The following is a 22117-nucleotide window of genomic DNA, read 5'->3' as shown; positions in this document are numbered from 1 at the left end:
TGGCTCTCCCTGTTGCCCTCCCGGGCCCCCGGTCTGTACAATGCACCTAAGAGTCCCTGTTCCTCCCAGGGCCTGGCTGCAGACACCCTGAAGGCCTTGTGCGCCAGCAGCAGCGGGGACGACGGCTGTGCTTTTGCGGAACAGGAGGAGGTGGATGTGCTCCTGCAGGCCCTGCGGTCCCCGTGCTCCAGCGTGCGGGACACGGCCCTCCAAGTGAGTATCTGCTGCCCCAGAGAAGGGTTGGGACCTGCCCAAGGTCTCAGAGTCACTGGCAGGGCCGGGCTGGGCTCGGTGCCGAGGTCCCTGCATCCCGAGCCCACCTCATTTTTCCACCAGAACGCCTTGTCTTCCCCCGGCGCTAAATGAACCTCATGGGCCTGCTCAGCCAGTGGGGCAAGGGGGGGAGGAGTGCGGGGGGGGGGGGGGGCAGGGAATTGTTGTCCTTTGACTGAGGGAACAGCTGTGGATGTCACTGCCCACAGCGTTGTAAGAACCTTGGACCGAAAGATAAATGGATGTGGGTCTGGGGTCGCTCAAGGCTGTCCCCAGGCCCTGGGCTCTGGTGGGTGCCTTGCCTCAGTGGTGGGGAGTGGCTGATTGGGGGGCTCGTTCTAGGGCTTGAGGGAGCTCCAGATGGTGCTGCCGACCCCCGACAGCGATGAGAAGAATGGCCTGAACCTGCTGCGCAGACTCTGGGTGGTGAAATTTGACAGTGAGGAGGAGATTCGGAAGCGGGCCGAGAGGTGAGACAGGAGTCTCCTTCCGAACCTCCTGACGTGATTTACCCTTGCATGTGCTTGTGTAGGGGAGCAGGGCCCAGCCTCGGGGAGGGAGGTCATGGTCATGGCTAACTCTCTGCTTATTGGTCCCTCAAAGGCTTTGGGAGGCCATGAACTTGGAGCTTCAGCCTGACCTCTGTTCCCTGCTGATCGACGACGTGATCTACCACGAGGCGGCCGTCCGGCAGGCAGGGGCCGAGGCCCTTTCCCAAGCTGTGGCCCGGTATCCGCGGCAGGCCGCTGAGGTCATGGGGAGGCTCATGGAGATCTACCAGGAAAAGCTCTATGTGAGTAAGCCAGAGAGGTCAGCGCGGGCCATGGGGCAGCCAACATGAGTGACCAGCCGTGTTCTGGAGCGCAGGTGGGCCCTGGCCTGCCAGAGTGAATGCGGTGCCCAGGGGGCCCCAGGGCGCGAGGGGGTGGGAGAACATGCGGCTTGATTGGGCAAATCCCTGTGACCAGGTGGTCTCTTACAGAGGCCCCCCCCGATACTGGATGCCCTGGGACGAGTGATCTCAGAGTCTCCGCCAGATCAGTGGGAAGCCAGGTATTTGGTGACCACAGCATTCCTCGGACAGGGGTGGTGGGGGCCTGGGGAGGGGATGGCAGGGGCACACGGACAGGTGTTCTTGGTGCGATCGTGGGCAATGACTCCTCCCTGTGATGGTTTCTTTTCTGTAAAATGGACATAATGCTCTGGGCATGGCCTTCCTCTTGGGCTTGTCACAAGGTCTTGTGTGAGTGTGGTGGCCGAGGACCAGGGAGACCAGGGCGGGCAGCGTGGCCATTTTGAGACCCCTGGGCCCTTGGGATTGTTGGCACCTAGGGAAGGGCCTCGCTCCCTTGAGGGGTGAAGTGGCCCTGCTCTGCCCTGGTGACCACGTTAGCAGCAGCTTTACTTCAGAGAGACCTTGATGTCTGTCATCAGTACTTCCTTTTATCTGTACGGCATTTCTGAAGCAGGGGTCAAGGGAGGGGAAAGTTTCCATTTTACATCTGGAGAAACTGAGGCACAGTGGTGGCCCCAAGGACGAGAGGATCGGCGCTGCCCTTTGCTGCCCTTTCTGAGTGTGACCCCTTGGGGTGGCGTGGGCTGGGGCTGCCGGCAGGGGGCTGGCACTTCCCCGCTTTCCCTTCCTCAACCCAGGTGCGGCCTGGCCTTGGCTCTGAACAAGCTCTCGCAGTATTTGGACAGCTCCCAGGTGAAGCCGCTTTTCCAGTTCTTTGTTCCTGACGCCCTCAATGACCGCAGCCCCGACGTCCGCAAGTGCATGCTGGACGCGGCGCTCTCGACGCTCAACACACATGGCAAGGTGAGGAGCTGGTGCTGGGGGCGCTGGACCCGGGAGGCTGCGGTGGGCCTGGGTGCCTCCTCAGAGGGCTGTGAGACACTGAGGGGAAGGAAGGGCAGAAAGGGAGGTGACCGATGAGCACCCAAAGCTGTGGCTGAAGACTGGCGCATCCTGCCGGGGAAGCCCTGCGTCTCACAAGCTCAGCTCAAGGCTGCTCTCTGGTGCCTGGACCCCGGTTTGTCTGGAAGCATGGCCCCAGCCTTTGTCCTTGCTCAGTCCTCCCTCCATGTTCTGGCCGCGGGCCGGATCCCCTGAGCAGAGACCGGCCTTCTCATGCTCCCCACAGAGGGTTCAGCCCAAGATGCTGGGATCGTAAGTGGGTTCTTGGCTCTGCAGGACAACGTCAACTCCCTGCTGCCCGTGTTTGAGGAGTTCCTGAAGGACGCCCCCAATGACGCCAGCTATGACGCTGTCCGGCAGAGCGTGGTGATCCTGATGGGCTCCCTGGCCAAGCATCTGGACAAGAGCGACCCCAAAGTGAAGCCCATTGTGGCCAAGCTGGTGGCCGCGCTCTCCACGCCCTCCCAGCAGGTACTGGCCAGTCACGCCTGGCACCCGGTGGGCCCGCCCCCCCCCCCGCCCCCACCTTGAGTGGGAGGGGAAGAGCGGCCTGGGGAGGAATGGGGCCGGAGGGCATAACACAGATGTCCCTGGGCAGGGGCCCTGCTGACACGCCTGCACCCTCGGAGGAGACAGGGAGGCCGGTGGGCACGGCACAAGCCACACAGCCCTGCACGGGCCGCTCTGCCTTTGCCTGCCTATGGTTTCTCCCCATAAAAGGGGCTTCCTCAGTTTTGTCCTGAGGATCCGGTGGGATTAACACCCGAAGCATTGTGCTGCCTTTAAAACGCTGCATGGGCGTGAGCTATGATTACTTTAGTCCCTGGAGCTTCTGACTCCGCTTGAGGGATGAGCTGTAGAGCAGGGGCCGGCTGGCCTTGGACAAGGGAGTGACCTCCCCGGGAGTGCCCATCTGCCTAAGAAACCCCAGACTCAGGTTCCCCTCCCCCCGATGAAAAAGGACTCCTGGGGAGGAAATCAGATTTACATGAGAGACCCCAGTTTCTGAAGCAGCCGCAGGCTGATGCTTCTGAGGGCAATCAGGAGAGTGGCCCGGCCCGGCCCCACTGAGCAGGCAGAGAACAGATGGTTTTTGTGTCGAACCCCCCCCTTCTCTTTAAACCGCAAAGAAAGACCCTCCTCGCTGTAAGTGGCCCCGCCGCCATGTGTGGCAGGCTGAAGGGCAGCGCCCCCGGGAGGGCTCCTCCCAAGCTGAGTGTGTCAGACGTTGGTTGAGCGCCTGGAGTAGAAGAGGGAACAAGGCTTGGGCCCTGCCCCCAGGGAGCTCCCAGTCTTTCTGAGTTGGTCCATGTTGTGCAGCCCTGGCAGACAGAATCGGAGTGAGGCTCTCAGTGGCTCTGAGGCGCTGACTAACCCAAGCAGACTTTTCCTCCATGAGCGGCTGTGCCAGGGAGAGACACTCGGGCGGCCTGGGGAGGGGGGATTGGCCCTCTTAAACCTAAGCCTGGAGGGGAGGCAGCCCCGAGGGACAGTGACCGGGTGCGGGGGCATCAGCCAGAGTGGGAACGCCAAAGGGAGAACAGCTCGCAGTCAGAAGGGGCCGAGTCATCCCGGAGGAAGTAGGAGAAGGCCCATGGGCATTCCTTATGCCTGGGCTGGCAGGTGGCAGGCCACCAGGCTTCGGGGCCCAGCTGAGGAGTTGGACCGGTCCTCCTTGTTCCCTGGGCTCAGGCAGAGCATGGTCCTGGGGTGGGCCCGGGCTGTGCTGATGGGGCTCATCTCCCCCCAGGTCCAGGAGTCGGTGGCCGGCTGTCTGCCGCCCTTGGTGCCCGCCATCAAAGAGGATGCCGGGGGCATGATCCAGAAGCTGATGCAGCTGCTGCTGGAGTCCGACAAGTACGCTGAGCGGAAGGGGGCGGCCTATGGCCTCGCGGGCCTGGTGAAGGGCCTGGGCATCCTCTCCCTGAAGCAGCAGGAGATGATGACCACGCTGACCGATGCCATCCAGGACAAGAAGAACTTCCGCCGGCGAGAGGGTGAGTGGGAGGGCCTCCCCCTGCCTGCTCCGTGGGAGGCCAGGGCCTTCTCCTGGCCAGGGCTCCTCGTGCAGCCTGCCTGTGCTCTTCCTGGTCTCTGCCAGGAGAGGATGTCGCTACCCGTCTCGGGTGCCAGCATCAGTGACTGCTGAGGGCGAGGGTCTAGTAGAGCAGTGGTCTGGCTTGTCCACGTCCCCCACAACTCCGTGGGCCTGGGCAGGAGAGCAAGCCCCGGAGACTCCCAGCTGTGCTGCCCGTTTTCCTTGTGCCCTCCTGTTGATCTGACCCCCTGCTTTCCCCGCAGGGGCCCTCTTTGCCTTTGAGATGCTCTGCACCATGCTGGGGAAGCTCTTTGAGCCGTACGTGGTTCACGTATTGCCGCACTTACTGCTCTGCTTTGGAGATGGCAACCAGTATGTGCGCGAGGTAAGTCTTGGCCATCGGTAGGCACTGCACAAGGGGCTACGGTTCCTGATTCAGATCCTCTTCCTAATCTGGACCATCTGCAAGACTGAAGCATTTCTCCTATCGGGGCTTAAGTTCCCTGTGCAGTGGGAGGCTGACTTAGATGAGCTCTGAGATCGGAGAATAGCAGCTGGGGTTCATGCTGGGAGGGGTGGGCCCTTGGGGCAAGGGGGCATCAGCTCCTGGGGGCCCCCTGGTGAGTGGCTGCTTCCCTAGACTCCTTCTCCTCAGTCGTCGAAGGCAGAGGCTCCAGTGGGTCTCCTTTTATCGAGGGTGGTCCGACAGAGCTGGGCACCTGCTGCTGTCAAGGTCCCGGGGACTGCTGACTTTTTGATCCCCTTGGCCCAGCCAGACTTGAGGCCTGCCGTAGAGAAGCCCCCCTAAATGCTTGTGGATGAGGTGAATTCTCAGCCTCCCTTGGGGCTGGGCTGGGGCCTGCTTCTGAATCGCTTTTCTCCTCCTTTGAGGCTGCAGATGACTGTGCCAAAGCCGTGATGAGTAACCTGAGTGCTCATGGCGTGAAGCTGGTTCTCCCCTCCTTATTGGCTGCCCTTGAGGAGGAGTCCTGGAGGACCAAAGCTGGTAAGAGGGCTGTCCTGAGCCTCGCTCCCCCTTGTTTCTCCCTGGAAAAGGGCACCTATAACCCTTTTTCCTTGTTTCTGGGAATAGATGGGAGACTCCTCTTAGCTCCCAGCTTCTGTCTCTTGGTTTTTTAAGAATAGATTTTTATTGATAATTTCTTTGTTTACCCTGTGTTCCTCCCGCAGTCCCTCCCTGGGAGTCATTCCTTATAATAAAAAATTTTTCTTTTAAAAAAGAGAAGAAGAGAAAAATAATTCACCCAATTGAACAAGTTGTTTGAAAAAAGTTGACATTATTTGCAGTGTTCCATACCCACGACTCTTCCTTTTTGATTGGAGTAGGGGTTCTTAAGGGACCCGTGTCCTCAATCTGAAGTCTGAATAGGTCAGTGCTGAGGCTTCTGTGGGTCCCTGATGCTTGTCCCAGAAGCCTCAACCAGCTCTGGGGCTTTCACCTACCACAATGGGAGTTTTAGAGCCTGGGCATGGAGCAACTGGTCATTCAATTTTTTTTTCCAAGTTACATTTTATTTGACTTTTTTCAAACAACAATTTTCTTTCTTTCCCTTCCATCTTGTTCCCTCCTTGCCCCATTGAAGGGAAAAAAACAACAACCCTATTATAAACACCTACAGTTAAGCAAAACAAATCCCTACATTGGCCATGTCTACAATAACTCCATCTCAGCTAGCATCTGTGTCTGTCACGTGTCTCTGGAAGTGAATTGTCTGCAAGGATTTTGCGGTTGTAGCAGTTCTCCCGATTCTGTTCATTTCACTCCTCATCAAACAAGTCTGCTCAGGCTCCTACGAAACCATCGCCTTCATCGTTTCTTACAGTAAACCACACAGTCCATCCCCTCCATATGCCAGGATTTATTCAGCTGTTCCCCAGGCGATGGGTATCCCCTCCATTTCAAAGTCTTTGCTTTCACCAAAAAAACTGCTAGAAATGTGGTTGTGGTTGTTCAGTCGTGTCTGATTCTTCATGAACTAGTGGCCCATAGCACACCAGGGCTGCTTGCTGTTTTCCACTCCCGTGGATTAAGGCAAACAGACTTAAGTGACTTGCCTAGCAAATGAGGCCAGATTTGACTCCAAGCCCAGCGCTCTCAAGGGGCTGCCTCATAAATATTTACATATATAGAGATCATTTTCTTCTTTGATCTCTTTGGGGCGTAGACCTGATAGATCTATCTTGAATCAAAGGATGTGCACAGTTGAATAGTTTTTGTTTTTGTTTTTGTTTTTTTTAGCATAGTTGCAAATTGCCTTCCAGAAAGGATGGACCAGTCCACTGCTTCACCAACAGTGCATTAGTGTACCCCTCCACCTTTTGTCATTTACCTTTGCCAGTCTGATGGAGATGAGGCAGAAATGGTTGTTTTAATTTGCATTTCTCTGTTAGTGATTCAGAACATTTTTTAAAAGGCTATTGATAGCTTGGATTTCTTCTTCTAACTCTCTAGTCTGTTCCTTTTTTTTTTTTTTTAAACAAAGGAAACAAATCATATTGAAATAGTTATTAAAATACTTTTTAAAAACAAATTCATGGACCCCAGAATTCCTGGTCAGAAGATCTCTGAGATCTTTCTCAGATCTCCTTTTGTGGTTCTATGGTCCTGGAATCTTTGCTCCCCTGGAGCCTTTTGTTATCATCAGATTTAATTTTTTTCAATTAATAAAAACCTATTCCCTTCTCACTTTTTAACCTTCCCTCTCCCTTGAAAAAGTAAATAACCCCCTCATCACAAACAGGTAAAATCAAGCAAGACAACGCTCCTCGTCGGCCATGTCCAGTACGTACGCCTTAGGCTGTAGCCTGGGTCCCTTGCCTCTCTTTCTATCGGGAGGCGAGGGGCCAGTTTCAACATGAGTCCTCTGGAATTGGTCCCCAAACCTTTCAAAGTTGTTCATTTTATAATATTGTTATAAATTGTTCCTAGTTTTTGCCAGACGATTTTCCAGTTTTCTCGACAGTTTTTGTCAGCTAGTGAATTCTTGCTCCAGTCGCTGGGATCTGTGAGTTTTTCCAACACCCAGCTACTGTGCTCATGTGTTTCTGTGTAAAGTGTACTTTGTCTGTGTGATTGTTCATTTTTCATGGGTGCTACAAAGCTGCTTGAATTCGTTTAAGGCTGGTGTTCTTCAATGTTTCCACTGCTTCCCTATGAATTGCATTTGCATCTCAGGAGTACATGAGACCTGAATTGAATTCTTTGCTCCTTTCTGCCCACTGACAGTCTCTATGTTTGTCCCTAGGGTCCGTGGAATTGCTTGGGGCAATGGCATACTGTGCCCCAAAGCAGCTATCTTCTTGCCTCCCCAATATTGTGCCCAAACTCACTGAGGTCCTGACCGATTCCCACGTGAAAGTGCAGAAGGCTGGACAGCAGGCGCTAAGACAGATTGGCTCTGTCATCCGGAATCCTGAGATCTTGGGTAGGTTTATCCCCCTCCTCCCCCATCTTGCCCTTTCAGAGGCTTCTCCCCGTTCTGTGCGTGTGTCTCCTAAGACCTACCTCTCTGTTGAGAGGACCTCTGTTAGCTGTTCTTGCCATTTGGGGAGCTCTGCTGTAGCAGAACAAATATTTGTCATTAAAACATCCTAGGTCACATTTTGGTTGTTATCCTTGAGATGATGTCTGGGAAGGCCATTTTCTCCATTGGTTTCGGACTTTGGAAAGGGCTCTCCCTGGCTTTGATTTAGCCCAGGTGGGACCCTGATGAGCCCATGAGAGCAGCTTGATGCCAAGGGATCACTCAGTGCCCAGTTGATCTTCAGGGGTTCCTGGGGTTGAAAATGCCCCGTTGGATTTTGGGTGATGGGTACAGTGGCCACGGTCTGTACATTATGGCCAACATGAGGCTCTCAAGGGTTGGTCATTCCATTCCACTAGCTCTGGGGAAGACCACTGTTTCTAGACCTTAAGCCTGCATGTTGTTTGGTGGTCAGATACCAAACAAGGTTGACAAAGCTCAGCTGCGCACCTACCCCCTCCCCTCAACAATTAGGATGGCTTTAGAGTGAAAGAGCGAGGAGCTCTTGCCTACGCCTGGTAGCTTCTGGTTTACTTCTTGGAAAGGACACATTGCTCTTTGATGGTCACGTCAGTCTGGCATTTGTTTTTAAACAAAGACTTGTGCCCACAGCTGTGGAGTGGGAAGGGGTCTCGGGGCACTGTGTGAAAACAGACTTTTGTCAGTGTCAGGGTTGGAAGGGTCTTGTCCCCCTTGTTTTCACGTGGTTTCTAATTTTATTTGCAGTCATTTTTAGATAGAGCTTCTTGTCCTTAAATCTTTATTATTTTGTGATTGCAAGAGGGCTGCTCTCCTAAGAGAGAACTGAATTCTCCCCTCCCCCAAATACTACCCATGTTGTTGATTTCTAGTTCTTTTTCCTGGTCAAGGGAAGGACATGGGGAATTACTGTGGATTAAATTAAACTTTCGAAAAATAATTTGAAAGCATTTAGGCATCTTTGCTTTATAGACTTGGCTGAATCCTCTCTCATCTCCCTGATCCAAGTCATGTCTAAAGAAGCTTATTTTGTTTGGGATAAAATTGAATTTGGAGACTAGGCATATAAATGAAGAATATATATTTTTTTATTATAGCTTTTTATTTATAAGATATATGCATGGGTAATTTTTCAGCATTGACAATTGCCAAACCTTTTGTTCCAATTTTTCCCCTCCTTTCCCTCATCTCCTCCCCCAGATGGCAAGTTGACCAATACATGTTAAATATGTTAAAGTATATATTAAATGCAATATATGTATACATGTCCTAACAGTTATTTTGCTGTACAGAAAGAATCAGACTTTGAAATAGTGTACAATTAGCCTGTGAAGGAAATCAAAAATGCAGGCAGACAAAAATAGAGGGATTGGGAATTCAATGTAATGGTTCCTAGTCATCTCCCAGAGTTCTTTCGCTGGGCGTAGCTGGTTCAGTTCATTACTGCTCTATTGGAACTGATTTGGTTCATCTCATTTTTGAAGAGGGCCACGTCCATCAGAATTGATCATCATATAGTATTGTTGTTGAAGTATATAATGATCTCCTGGCCTTGCTCACTTCCCTCAGCATCAATTCATGTAAGCCTCTCCAGGTCTTTCTGAAATCATTGTGCTGGTCATTTCTTTTTTTTTTTTTTAATTTTATTTAATAGCCTTTTATTTACAGGATATATACATGGGTAAACTTTACAGCATTAACAATTGCCAAACCTCTTGTTCCAATTTTTTCACCTCTTACCGCCCCACCCCTCCCTAGATGGCAGGATGACCAGTAGATGTTAAATATATTAAAATGTAACTTAGATACACAATAAGTATACATAAAAGCGTTATTTGCTGTACAAAAATCAGACTCTGAATTATTGTACAATTAGCTTTGAAAGGAAATAAAAATCATGTGTGCATAAATATAGGGATTAGGAATTCAATGTAATGGTTTTAGTCATCTCCCAGAGTTCTTTTTCTGGGCATAGCTAGTTCAGTTCATTACTGCTCCATTAGAAATGATTTGGTTGATCTGTTGCTGAGGATGGCCTGATCCATCAGAACTGGTCATCATCTAGTATTTTGTTGAAGTATATAATGATCTCCTGGTCCTGCTCATTTCCTCAGCATCAGTTCGTTAAGTCTCTCCAGGCCTTTCGAAATCATCCTGTTGGTCATTTCTTACAGAACAGTAATATTCCATAATTTTCATATACCACAGTTTATTCAGCCATTCTCCAACTGATGGACATCCATTCAGTTTCCAGTTTCTAGCCACTACAAAAAGGGCTTGTGCTTGTCATTTCTTACAGAACAATAATATTCCATAACATTCATATACTACAATTTATTCAGCCATTCTCCAATTGATGGGCATCCACTCAGTTTCCAGTTTCTGGCCACTACAAAGAGACCTGCCACAAACATTTTGGCACCTACAGGTCCCTTTCCCTTCTTTAGTATCTTTTTGGGGTATAATCCCAGTAGTAACACTGTTGTATCAAAGGGTCTGCATAGTTTGATAATTTTTTGAGCTTAGTTCCAAATTGCTCTCCAGAATGGCTGGATATGTTGACAATTCCACCAACAATAATCAGTGTCCCTGTTTTCCCACATCCCCTCCAACATTTTGCATTATCTTTCCCTGTCATTTTAGCCAATCTGACAGGTGCGTAGTGGTATCTCAGAGTTGTCTTAATTTGCATTTCTCTGATCAATAATGACTTGGAGCATCTTTTCATATGGCTAGAAATAGTTTCAATTTCTTCGTCTGAGAATTATCTGTTCATATCCTTTGACCATTTTTCAATTGGAGAATGGCTTGGTTTCTTATAAATTGAGTCAATTCTTTATATATTTTGGAAATGAGGCCTTTATCAGAACCTTTGACTGTAAAAGTGTTTTCCCAGTTTATTGCTTCCCTTCTAATCTTGTCTGCATTAGTTTTGTTTGTATAAAAACTTTTCAATTTGATATAATCAAAATTTTCTATTTATGATCAATAATGATCTCTAGTTCTTCTTTGGTCATAAATTCCTTCCTCCTCCATAGGTCTGAGAGGTAAACTATCCTATGTTCAAATGAAGAATATTTTGAAAACCTGTAATACTGATGGTTTGATATTTACTGGGCTTCATAGCTTTTCTTTCATAACAACTCTGGGAAACAGATGGTATATTGTTAGTCCTATTTCACAGATGAGAAAACTGAGATCTGGAGGTATTGGATGGCAGCAAGCTGTTTCTGGCGTAGGTCTTCCTGCTTCTTATGTCCACAGCTTGTTCATCGTGGGGGAAGTGAGTAAGACATCTAAGGTCTCGGAGGCCTGTTGGGATGTTACTGCAGGAGTAAAGAGAGAGTGCAAGCCCTGCAGGCAAACTCCCCTTTGTTTAAGGCTGGCCTGGTGCCTTGTCAGGGGCATTTTTGTGTAGGTGTACTTTGTGTTTTTCCCAGTTGTTGTAGGATTGTGATTCATCTTGGTGAAGTTCAAAAATAGCTGTCGAGTGCCTGATGTGCACCTGCTTCTCCTGATTCTGGAGATACAAAAATGGGCAACAATTTCTACCCTTCACCTCAAAGAAAGTACAGTCCAATGAGGGTGGGAGCTGGGTATATGAATAAGAGATATCCATTGATCTGTGTATTATCGACATTGAATGGTGTTCAATTCACGCAGTGTTTATCAAGGGCTTCCCAAACAAGGTCCTGGGGCTGGTGCCCCAGATACAGTCTCGTCCTAGATCTCAGAGGATGGTAGGAGGCTGGGGTGGGGTGGCAAATGGCACAGTAGGTGCACCATGGATATAGCTAAATAAAGGAGCCAAGGAGAGATCCAGATGAAGAACATACTCCAGGAAACTTGAGCAGAAAGAAATTGTTGGCCCCTAAGAAGGGGTGGTGGTAGAATTAGGTTGAAAACTGGGGAAGTTTTCATGGAAGTGGCTGGCACCTGAGCTTAGCCTTAGTAGGAGAGAATTTTGACAAGCATAGAGGGGGGAAAAAGTGAATTCTTGGTCCTGGGGACAAAGAATGAACCATAGCGTAGGGAATACTGAGTTTAGAGATACTGTGGTTTGTTAGGATGTCTGTGGATCCATGACAATGGCTGGTCTTTGAATGGCTCCCGCTTTGGGCATACTAAAATTTCCTGTACCTAAGTTAAATATCAGAAAACAGACCAATATTTAAGCTGTTGGAGGTTTCATGAACCAGATGTCTTCCCAGGTTTCTTCTTCCAAGTACAAGATTCTGAGGATTTCTCAGAATCAGAACCTTTATAGTGTCATGATTCCTCCACTTGCCAGTTTATTTTCATTTACTTTTTCAGAGATTCAAGTCTAGGCTTTATTTCTTTTTTTCTTCCCTAATTTCTTCATTTAATTTTTTTTAAAGAATTAAATCTTATTTTTTCACTTAGCAAAAATCTCTCCTCTCTCCCTTTTACCTCTTCCCTTCCAAATGAGAAAAAAAAGGAAAACAAAACTACTGTTTATAGACATATACTGTCAAGCCTATCACCTCCCAATGGATGGACGCCCCCCTCCCCCTCTTTGGTTCCCAGTTCTTTGCCACTGCAAAAAGAGCTGCCATAACTATTTTTGTATGTCCTTGGTGTTTGTTTTGCTTAAAACTAATCTGTCTTGTTTTACCCTCCTTGTTGCCCTCTTTTCTCCTGTTTTCCTATTGAGGGAGATAAGTTTCTGTACTCAACTCTGAGTGCTTGTGTGTGTTTGTAGTATGTGTGGATGTATTATTGTATGTGTATGTGTGTATAGGGATGCATGTATGGGGAAATGTATTTTTTATATATGTGTGTATAGTATAGTATCGATTTATGAGAGATGTGTGTGTTATGGATGTACAGATATATATATATGTGCATGTATGGGGGATGTATTATATGTATGGGAATGTATGGAAGCAAATGTATGTGGATGTATATATATGTACACATGGGGGATGGATATGTATTATGGGGTGTATGTATATGTTATGTACATGTGGGATATATTATATGTATGTGGTGTGTGTATTATATATTATGTGTGTATGTACATGTTATATATGGATGAGGTGTGTATGTGTGGGGGATATGTATGGGTATATGTGTAGATGTATGTGGGTACATGTATGTATGAATGTGTGTGTGTATGGGGGAGAGTTCTCCCCTCCTTTGAACAGTACAGATGAGAATGTAGTCCTTGTTAGCCGCTCCCCCTCCTTTTTGCTTTGTTCATGTGCACTTGGACATGTGTGCCCTGATCATGTGATTTTTCTCTATCCTTTTTTCTCTCCCCACTCCCCACTTCCCTCACCCCTTGCATTCGTCTTCCCTTTTCTTTCCTTTTTTGAGCTCATCAGGATATAACAGATGCACTCCCAGGCTTTCTGTGTAATTAGTCTCCCTCTGTAATCCCTAATAGTAATAAGGTTCAAAGGAGACATATAACATTTCCTCTCATTAGAACGTAAACACTTTGTCTTTGTTTAGTTCTTTATCGTTGTTCTTTTTTGTTTTACCATTTTGTTTTTCTTGACTTCTGTGCTTGCCCTTCACATTTCCTATGTCTTTGTGGTCTTTTCATGAGGAATATTTGGAAATCTCCACCTCCTCATCCCCAGGATCATAGTCAGTTTTTCTGGAAAAGTTATTTTTGATTGTTAATATTTTTTTTTTCTTTCTGCGGTGTCTGGTTCTGACCTTTTCACTCCATTTAGTAGCATCTGACGGGCTCACTGGGGCTTGGATTCTTTTTGTTTGTATAGGTTTTTTTTACCTTGACCTACAGATTCTGAGTTTTAACTATAAATTTTCTTTGGAGGGGTATTTTCAAGAGATGACCAGTGGATTTTGTTTCTGTTTTGTCCTCTGGTTCTGAGACATGGGGGCAATTTTCTTTCATGATCTCTTTAAATGGGATGAAAAGAACCTTTTTTTCTTGGTCATGCGTCCAGTGATTCCTGAACTATCTCTTTTTGACCTGCTTTCTAGGTCAGTTGTTTTTGCTATACGATACTTTACATTTTTGTTTTGTTTTATTTTTTTTTAATAACTTTTTATTAACAACCCATGCCAGGGTAATTTTTTACAACATTATCCCTTGCACTCACTTCTGTTCCGATTTTTCCCCTCCCTCCCTCCACCCCCTCCCCCGATGGCAAGTGGTCCTATACAAGTTAAATAGGTCACAGTATATCCTAGATACAATATATGTGTGCAGAACCGAACAGTTCTCTTGTTGCACAGGAAGAATTGGATTCAGAAGGTAGAAATAACCCGGGAAGAAAAACAAAAATGCAAACAGTTTACGTTCATTTCCCAGTGTTCTTTCTTTGGGTGTAGCTGCTTCTGTCCATCCTTGATCAATTGAAACTGAGTTAGAGCTTCTCTTTGTTGAAGGAATCCACTTCCATCAAAATACATCCTCATACAGTATCATTGTTGAAGTATATAATGATCTCCTGGTTCTGCTAATTTCACTTAGAAGATACTTTACATTTTAAGTCTTTTGACTTGATTTTAATATTTCTTGTCATCTTATGGAGTCATTAATTTCTGTTTGCGCCCATTCTAATTTTCGGGGCATGTTATCTGGGCAAGGTTTTTTACTTCCTGTGCCAAACTGTTGATTTTCTTTTCCATTTTTTTCTTTCACAGCTTTTTTATTTACCCTTTTTTTTTCTTTTAGTGCTCTCATTACATTTATAAAAATATTTTTTGGCTCTTTTAAAAAAACTCTTGCTTCATGTCTTCTGGAAGTCCTAGTTGAAATAATGCCCAAACCATGTTTCTTTGAGGCACTGGAGTCATTCTCTTCTACTGGATTTATGTCTTGAATGTCCCTGTCACCGTATTAACTTTTTGTGATGGGGTTCTTTTTATTGTTGTTTGCTCATTCTTCCTACCTACTTTCCCACTCAGCCTTTTATGTTAGCTCAGCCTTTTTGTACTTCTGGAGGGAATGTCTGAACCTCATCTTTATTGAGTATTTGGTTAACTGAGGATTTCAAATACAGCTTCTGCTGGGATCTTCAAGCTTTTGGTGCCCAGAAAGTGGTCTGATCTGGTCAGTCTGATTGCTACCACCCTGGTCTGTTTCACAAGGTGGGTGAATCTAAGCAATTTGCCTGCAGATTTGCCTCTTTGGAACCTGTTAGATCGTGGGTGAATTCATCTACTCTAGGCCAATTGCAAAGCCCTGATGGTTCAAAATGACACAGCTGTAAGGCTTCCCTTTAGTCTGCTCTGGTGATTCTGCTGCAGGTGTCAGGTTGGGCTGGAAGCGAGATCTGAGATTCTGCTCAGCCCCTGGGCCCAAGCCATCCAGCTGTATTTGCTTCCGAACTTCTAGGGCCCATGACCACTCTTCGTCCTGGAGTCCCAGCCCTAGTGTCCGTTTTAGTCCTCCCTGGATCTGTGTGTGAACCGGTGTGGGGCCTCTTCTTGGTCCGATCAGTGCTATCTCTGTGGGCAGCATGCTTCTGGCCAGACCCTATCTCCAGGGACCTTTACACCTCTTTATTTCCCTCTGATGACCTAGGCTGGAAAAATGACTCGCTGTAATTTTTTTCTTTGACTTTATGATCAAATAAGTTTAGCATGATTTGTTTTCTAGATCTTTTTGGAGAAATTGGGCACAGGGTGCTCACCGTACTTGTTGCTGCTACTTTGTCTTGGATTTCACCGAGTCTTTAAGCTGGTAGGGAGATGAGAGATCTCTCGTCCAGTTCCCCCATTGTCTAGATGTCAAGTCACCTTCGAGCTGCCTCATCTGGACCTCATTCATGAAGTTAGAAAGATTAATTAGGGTTGGAATAAACACACTTTAAATAAATGAGACTATAGCAAATATCCCAATGTAGAGGAATGAGTCAGAAGAAGGGAACTTGGGAGCAAGAACCCAGAAACCAGGGGACTGTCCACTCCCTGGGGAGCAGCCTGTGATTCTCATGACCATAAGAAGCATCAAATGAGAATTCAGAGAAACTTGGGGAGCCTCAAGGCAGTGATAAGGGTGAGAAAATAACCAGAAGAAGGGGGTCATCTGGAAGCAGAGCCACATGCCGAGAACTTGGTCCCAAGGAGAGAAGTGTCTCCCTTCTTTTAGTGGGCAGGCAGGAGGACTTGCCTGTGTGGTCTGTTTGGCTAGTCGGGCACTGGGCGCTGGGCCAACCTGTTGGTCTTTGTTATTGGGGAGGAAGGGTTATAGCCATGAAGGAGTGGGATGAGACACAAGGCACCTGGCCCATTTCCCTTACCCCCGCTGTCTCAGTGTTTTGTGTTAAATCCGATTTAGGTGTTGGGGGCTGCTGTGCCGTAGCTGCTCATCCAAAGAAGGCTCAGCAGAGTAGACCCAGGTCATTCACTGCCCGCTGGAATTGACCCCCTGAAAACATAAACCATGAGGTCTCAGTAGAGCAGTCAGCTGGTGGCGGTCCTGCCCTGGACCTGCCCCCATGGCAGGGACGAGGCTGGAGCTTGTGGATCTTAGGGCTCCCTGAGGACCTTCATGTTCCTGTGTCACCCTGGGGAGACGCACACAGACCAAGGGCTCATGCGCTCGTTTCTGGACTTGCAGCTATTGCTCCGGTCCTTCTGGACGCTTTGACGGATCCCTCCAGGAAGACTCAGCAGTGCCTGCAGACCCTGCTCGATACCAAGTTTGTCCATTTCATCGATGCCCCGTCCTTGGCTCTCATCATGCCCATTGTCCAGAGAGCCTTCCAGGACCGATCCACCGACACCCGGAAGATGGCTGCCCAGATCATTGGCAACATGTACTCCCTGACAGACCAGAAGGTGAGGCTTCTGGGGAGGGGGCGCTTTCCGCAATTCCCTCCTGTGGGAGCTTAGAGCCCTTTGCTGGGAAGGGGATGGGAGGTGGGGAAACACTGGGGCCGTCGGGAGCCTCACAGCGTGACCCGGGAGTTATCCCAGCCTGAGGTGAGAATGAAAATGTGCTCATATTCTCCCATGGGGAACCGTACAACTGGAGAATTTTCCAGTTGTGCCGACTGTGGGTGCTGATACAGCCCGGGATGTCCATGGCTCAGCCCACTTCCCTCCATCCTGTTGAGATTGTGCTTCTGTGGCAGAAAGGCCACCTGGGAGGCCCAGAGATTTCCTGTTTCCCAGAGTGGCTCCCGATTTGGAGCTGGAAGGGACTGTGAGAGCATCCGGGGTACCTGGGAGGAAACTGAGACCCAGAGGGCCTGAGTGATAGAGGCAAGACATGCTTGAGGGTGGGTTTGAACCAGGTTTCCCAGCCTGTCCATCCTACCATGTTCCCCTTCCTGTGAGAGAGAACAGGAAGATAATGCTGTAGCCACAGTGGCTGGCATGGAGGAAGGACATTTCCTGGCCAAAAGGCCTGAGATCCCTGGCGAGATGCTGGCTCGAGTGGTGGAAGGGGGGCTCCTGGCTGCTCCCCGTCCCCCACCTCCTGGTTCTGAGGGGTCTGGCCTTTTTCTGGTCAGGTCATGTCCCCTGGGCCTGACCCCAGAGCAGAGGAAGGCCACGGGGCTCCCCGGGACTGGTGGCCAATGTCTGCCCCAGCCCCTCTCTTTGCTTTGTGTTCTAGGACTTGGCCCCTTACCTTCCGAGTGTGACCCCTGGGCTGAAAGCCTCTCTGTTGGACCCTGTGCCTGAGGTAAGTCTTGGAAATGGTTTGTTTCCCCACAAAGACTCTTAGATTTCTTGTAAGTTATGGGATGTCAGCATCTCAAGGGCAGCCACCCTTGGTGTCCCTGTGCCCAGCACCCAGGAAGTGCTTAAATGGAACTGGAGGGAGCAAGCTTTGTGATTGAAACCCAAGAGAAGCTGCTTCGGCGGTTTGGGTCGGGGAGCACGGGTCTCGGACAGGATTCCGGGTCTCGGACAGGATTCCAGGCCTCGTCCAATACACCTTCTGGTTCCCGGACAGGTCCGGACGGTGTCTGCGAAGGCCTTGGGAGCCATGGTGAAAGGCATGGGCGAGTCCTGCTTTGAGGACTTGCTGCCCTGGCTGATGGAGACCCTGACGTACGAGCAGAGCTCAGTGGATCGCTCCGGCGCCGCACAGGGTGAGCATGGGTCCGGAAGGGGAACCTTAGAGGGAGGAACTTCCCTAGAGTGTGCAGGGGAGGATTATTTTTAAGATTTGTCACCTTCATTTGCAAATATATTCCTTACCTTCACCCAGGAAGCCATTTCTTGTAAAGAATTTTAAAGGGGCAGCTAGGGGGCGCAGATAGAGCCTTAGCTCTGAAGTCAGGAGGACCTGAGTTCAAATGTGGTCTCAGGCGCTTAACACTTCCTGGCTGTGTGACCCTGCGCAAGTCACTGAACCCCAATTGCTTCAGGGGGGAAAAAAGAATTTTAAAGCAGCTGGGGAAAACAAGTCAGGTTCCCCCTCCAAGACCCCCCAGTTCTTCAAAGTTGGGGGGCACATCCTACCTGTCAGTCTGTGTGCCTGTCGTCCAGCTTCGGTCTCTCCCTATTCGGGTCACTAGTGGTGGGGCTTCCCTGCCTTGTTCCAGTGTCTTCTTGGGCTTCTCTGCATCTGTGCTCGTTACATCCCCAGGGCAGCCAGGCTGCACTCCCAGAGATGCCCTTCTCTCCAGGGGGCACGGGAGATGGGAGATGGCAATGGGGATGATTTGTAGGCCCAAGAACGTGGACGCTTCAGTCACTTTTTTAGCCCGATTCCAGTGTTCCTTCTGGGGCAGTGGAGCCAATTCACTGATCTCCCACGAGCGCCTTCGGGTGCCTGCTCTCTGTACTCCCTCCAATGTTTGACTCGCCATCTTTTGTCATCTTTGCCAGTTTGCTGGGTGTGAAGTAAAGCCTCACAGTGGATTTGATTTGTATTTCTCTGATTTTTGGTGTTTTACTGTGTTCATGTCCTTCGACTTCTTCTCATTTGGGGAAATGGCTCCTTGTGGAGGGAGGCCATAAATCTGTCCTTGCCGTGCAGGGTTGGCCGAGGTCATGGCTGGTCTGGGAGTGGAGAAGCTGGAGAAGCTGATGCCTGAGATCGTGGCCACGGCCAGCAAAGTGGACATCGCCCCCCACGTCCGAGATGGCTACATCATGATGTTCAACTACCTGCCCATCACCTTTGGAGACAAGTTCACCCCTTACGTGGGGCCCATCATCCCCTGCATCCTCAAGGTAGGGGCCTGCCCTCCCAGGGGAGTGGGGCTGAGGAAGGGGCAGGATGTGGGAGAGCCAGACGGCCGCAAGGACCCAGGGCCATCCAGGGTTTTGCTGCCGCTGCCCGGGAAGACCTAGACCTGGCTGATGATCAGTGTCTGTGCAGGCCCTGGCCGACGAGAACGAGTTTGTCCGGGACACCGCCCTGCGTGCCGGACAGAGGATCATCTCGATGTATGCGGAGACAGCCATTGCACTCTTGCTGCCGCAGCTTGAGCAAGGCCTCTTTGATGACCTCTGGAGGATAAGGTACTGGGCTGGGCGGCGGGAGGTGGGTTAATTTGCATTTAGGGTTGAGAGAGGTTCATTTAGTGAGGGGAAGTAGAGGGTCCTGTAGAGGCTGGAGCTCCCCAGCCTCCTTGTCCCTGGCGCTTGGGGGCATCCTCTCTGGTGTCCTTCCAGAGGGCCGGACTGGTGCTGGCGCTAGTTTGTCCGAGCCCCTACCGAGGGCAGCGGCTGCTCTACTGTCCTCTTGCATCTTGTTGCTCTGTCCAGTGGCTGGCAGGCGGATTGTGGCAGTGACCTGTAAGCTGGCACAGCCCCTGGCACTGCCCACATGGTTGTGAATCTCAGAGGGATGGGGCTTACAGGACTTGGCTGCCTGGTGGCAGTGCCATGGTTGCTCTTGCTTCCTGGCAGTTCCTCATTTGGAAGCAGGCTGTGTGTGTGATTCCACTCTCTGTCCTCCCCATTGTCAGGTTCAGCTCCGTGCAGCTCCTTGGAGACCTTCTGTTCCACATCTCGGGTGTCACTGGCAAAATGACCACAGAAACGGCCTCTGAGGATGACAACTTTGGCACTGCCCAGTCCAACAAGGTGAAGCTTTGTGCCCGCGCTTGGGTGTTGCTAAGGAAGGGGGTCTGGGAGCCTGCTCTCCCCATCTCATCCGTTCGTTTCCTCTTCTCCTTTCCCTTGGTCGGTCGCAGGCGATCATCAGTGCCCTGGGAGTGGAGCGGCGGAACCGCGTCTTGGCCGGGCTGTACATGGGCCGCTCCGACACTCAGCTGGTTGTGCGGCAGGCATCTCTGCACGTCTGGAAGATCGTGGTCTCCAACACGCCCCGCACTCTTCGGGAGATCTTGCCCACGCTCTTTGGCCTCCTGCTGGGCTTCCTGGCGAGCACTTGCTCAGATAAGCGAACGGTAAGCGCTTGCTCGGGTCTGCGGCCTGAGCTTCCTGGTCTGTGGGATGACGGGATTGGACCGAGTGACCCGTGAGGTCAGTGTGGGGCCCGTGCGGGCCCACTGAGGGGAGAGACGCCAGTGCACATGGCAGGCACTGCCTGCCTCTCCTGACTTCTGGTTCCTGCCATGGAAATTCCCATTGGAGTTTGGGACATGGGCTATGTTCCCCAGTTCCCCTTCAGCCCAAGCATGCTATTGATAGACCAGAAAATTTGGGTTTGAAAAGCAAGGGGAACTGGCCTAGGACTGCAGCACCTGGAAGTTTATGTCCATGCATGGATACTGGCTCTTGAACATTAAGGGGAAATCTTATTTTTGCTTCTTGTTTTATGTGTCCTGAAGCCTTTGAGGTATGAGAGTGTTCGAAAAATCATGTGCATGAAATAGAACAAATCTCAGATGTCGGCTTTTCTCTTGAAAAAGGTTCTGGGATGTGGCAGTAAGGGCTTTGTGGAAAGATTGACCTGGTTTTTGCCGACAGATTGCTGCACGGACCTTGGGGGATCTTGTCCGGAAGCTGGGGGAGAAGATCCTGCCAGAGATCATCCCCATCTTGGAGGAAGGCCTGAGATCTGAGAAGAGCGACGAGAGGCAGGGCGTGTGTGTGGGACTCAGTGAGATCATGAAGTCCACCAGCAGGGACGCGGTGAGTGTGGGGGGGCCTCCTCCGCAACGTCAGGGGATGTCACTGCCCAGGGCCAGGCCCGCCTTGGGCAGTCCTGAGTGTGGATGAGTGTGATGGGTAGGGTACGTCCGTGTGTGGTGGGTGTGCCACAGGTGGGGGGAGACCTGTTGTGTTTGTGTATCATGTGGGTATGGAGTGTTAGACTTAGTGACAATGACGATGGGCAGAGAGTGGGTGTGAATGGCCTGTTTGCTGCATTAGAGATAGCTGCTATTTCTAAAAATAATTTTAAAATTATTTTTTCTTCGGTAGTATTTTATTTTTCCAAATACACTTAGATTTTGGTTAAGATTTTGTGTTCCAAGTTTTTCCCCATCCCTCCCTTATCTCCCTTCTCCCCAAGACAACAAGCAATCTGATCTAGGTGGAACACAGATAGTCTTTTTCTCTTTCTTTCTTTCTTTCTTTCATTCATTCATTCATTCATTCATTTATTTAAATAATTTTTTATTGACAGAACCCATGCCAGGGTAATTTTTTACAACATTATCCCTTGCACATGGATAGTCTTTTAAAACTTTTAAAATATTTCCATATCTGTCATGTTGTACAAGAAAAATCAGGGGGGAAAACCATGAGAAAGGAAAAGCAAACAAACCCCCAAAAAGGTGACCGTGCTATGCTCTGATCCACATTTGGTCTCCGTAGTTCTCTCTCTGGATGTGGGGGTCATCAAATAATTGTTTTCAAGGAATTTAAAGGATCTTTCAGCCTTTCTTCTAAGGTAATTTGATCCTCAAAACATTTCTGGGAGGTTGGTTAGGTTCCTCTCAAACCAAGACCGGGAGGTGCCTCTGAAGTGATATCTTAGCCCAGAAATAGACCTCTTCCCATTAGATCAGCTGCGGGCACACCTAGCAAGCGAGCAGTTTGTCCGAAAATGATCTGGGGGCCTTAAGGGATTCAGGTGTATGTCAGCAATGTGGTCTAGCAGGCAAAGAGTGGAGGAAACCGCAAAAGGCCCCTGTGCGGTGCTCAGAGACCCGTCCTCTGGTGTTCATCTGTTCAAGTTGGGGGCAGGGGCTGTGGCCCAGCCCAAGAGGCAGAGGATGGCTCCTGGAGGACAGCCAGGGGGCAGAAAGGTTTTATAGCAGGCCCCGGAGGCCCCAGGGGAAAAGTTTGGGGTGTTTAATATAGAAAAGAGAGGATGGAGCTCTTGCTGCCTTCAGGCCTTTGAAGGGCTGTCCCCCAGGCTGGGCTCCCTAGGAGGGCCACTAGGAGGGGCGTTCTGGACCAGGCGGCTGCCAAGGGCCCCTTTGGAGATGCTGGAGATGGGGAGGAGCAGATGTGGATACTGGGGGCACCACAGAGCCC

At 49.7% G+C, this 22117-nt stretch overlaps 1 protein-coding gene across 1 annotated transcript in view; it reads left to right on the top strand.

Moving 5' to 3' along the window:
• The window catches only part of GCN1 (GCN1 activator of EIF2AK4), a 69323-nt gene that overhangs the window by 37198 nt on the left and 10008 nt on the right, over nt 1-22117 (top strand). The window contains exons 28-45 of the mRNA XM_031948712.1: nt 70-213; nt 616-743; nt 877-1066; nt 1256-1326; nt 1927-2092; nt 2468-2662; nt 3942-4188; nt 4493-4614; nt 5121-5235; nt 7496-7675; nt 16320-16540; nt 17322-17390; nt 17664-17802; nt 18696-18892; nt 19041-19183; nt 19633-19750; nt 19861-20076; nt 20600-20764. Coding sequence (XP_031804572.1) covers nt 70-213; nt 616-743; nt 877-1066; nt 1256-1326; nt 1927-2092; nt 2468-2662; nt 3942-4188; nt 4493-4614; nt 5121-5235; nt 7496-7675; nt 16320-16540; nt 17322-17390; nt 17664-17802; nt 18696-18892; nt 19041-19183; nt 19633-19750; nt 19861-20076; nt 20600-20764 — 2826 coding nt within the window. The remainder of the gene's footprint in view (nt 1-69; nt 214-615; nt 744-876; nt 1067-1255; nt 1327-1926; nt 2093-2467; nt 2663-3941; nt 4189-4492; nt 4615-5120; nt 5236-7495; nt 7676-16319; nt 16541-17321; nt 17391-17663; nt 17803-18695; nt 18893-19040; nt 19184-19632; nt 19751-19860; nt 20077-20599; nt 20765-22117) is intronic.

The sequence above is a fragment of the Sarcophilus harrisii genome, chromosome 1 (genome assembly GCF_902635505.1).
Source record: "Sarcophilus harrisii chromosome 1, mSarHar1.11, whole genome shotgun sequence".
Lineage (NCBI taxonomy): Eukaryota > Metazoa > Chordata > Mammalia > Dasyuromorphia > Dasyuridae > Sarcophilus > Sarcophilus harrisii.
Note: the sequence above shows the minus strand (reverse complement) of the source record. Positions and strands in the feature narration are given on the sequence as shown.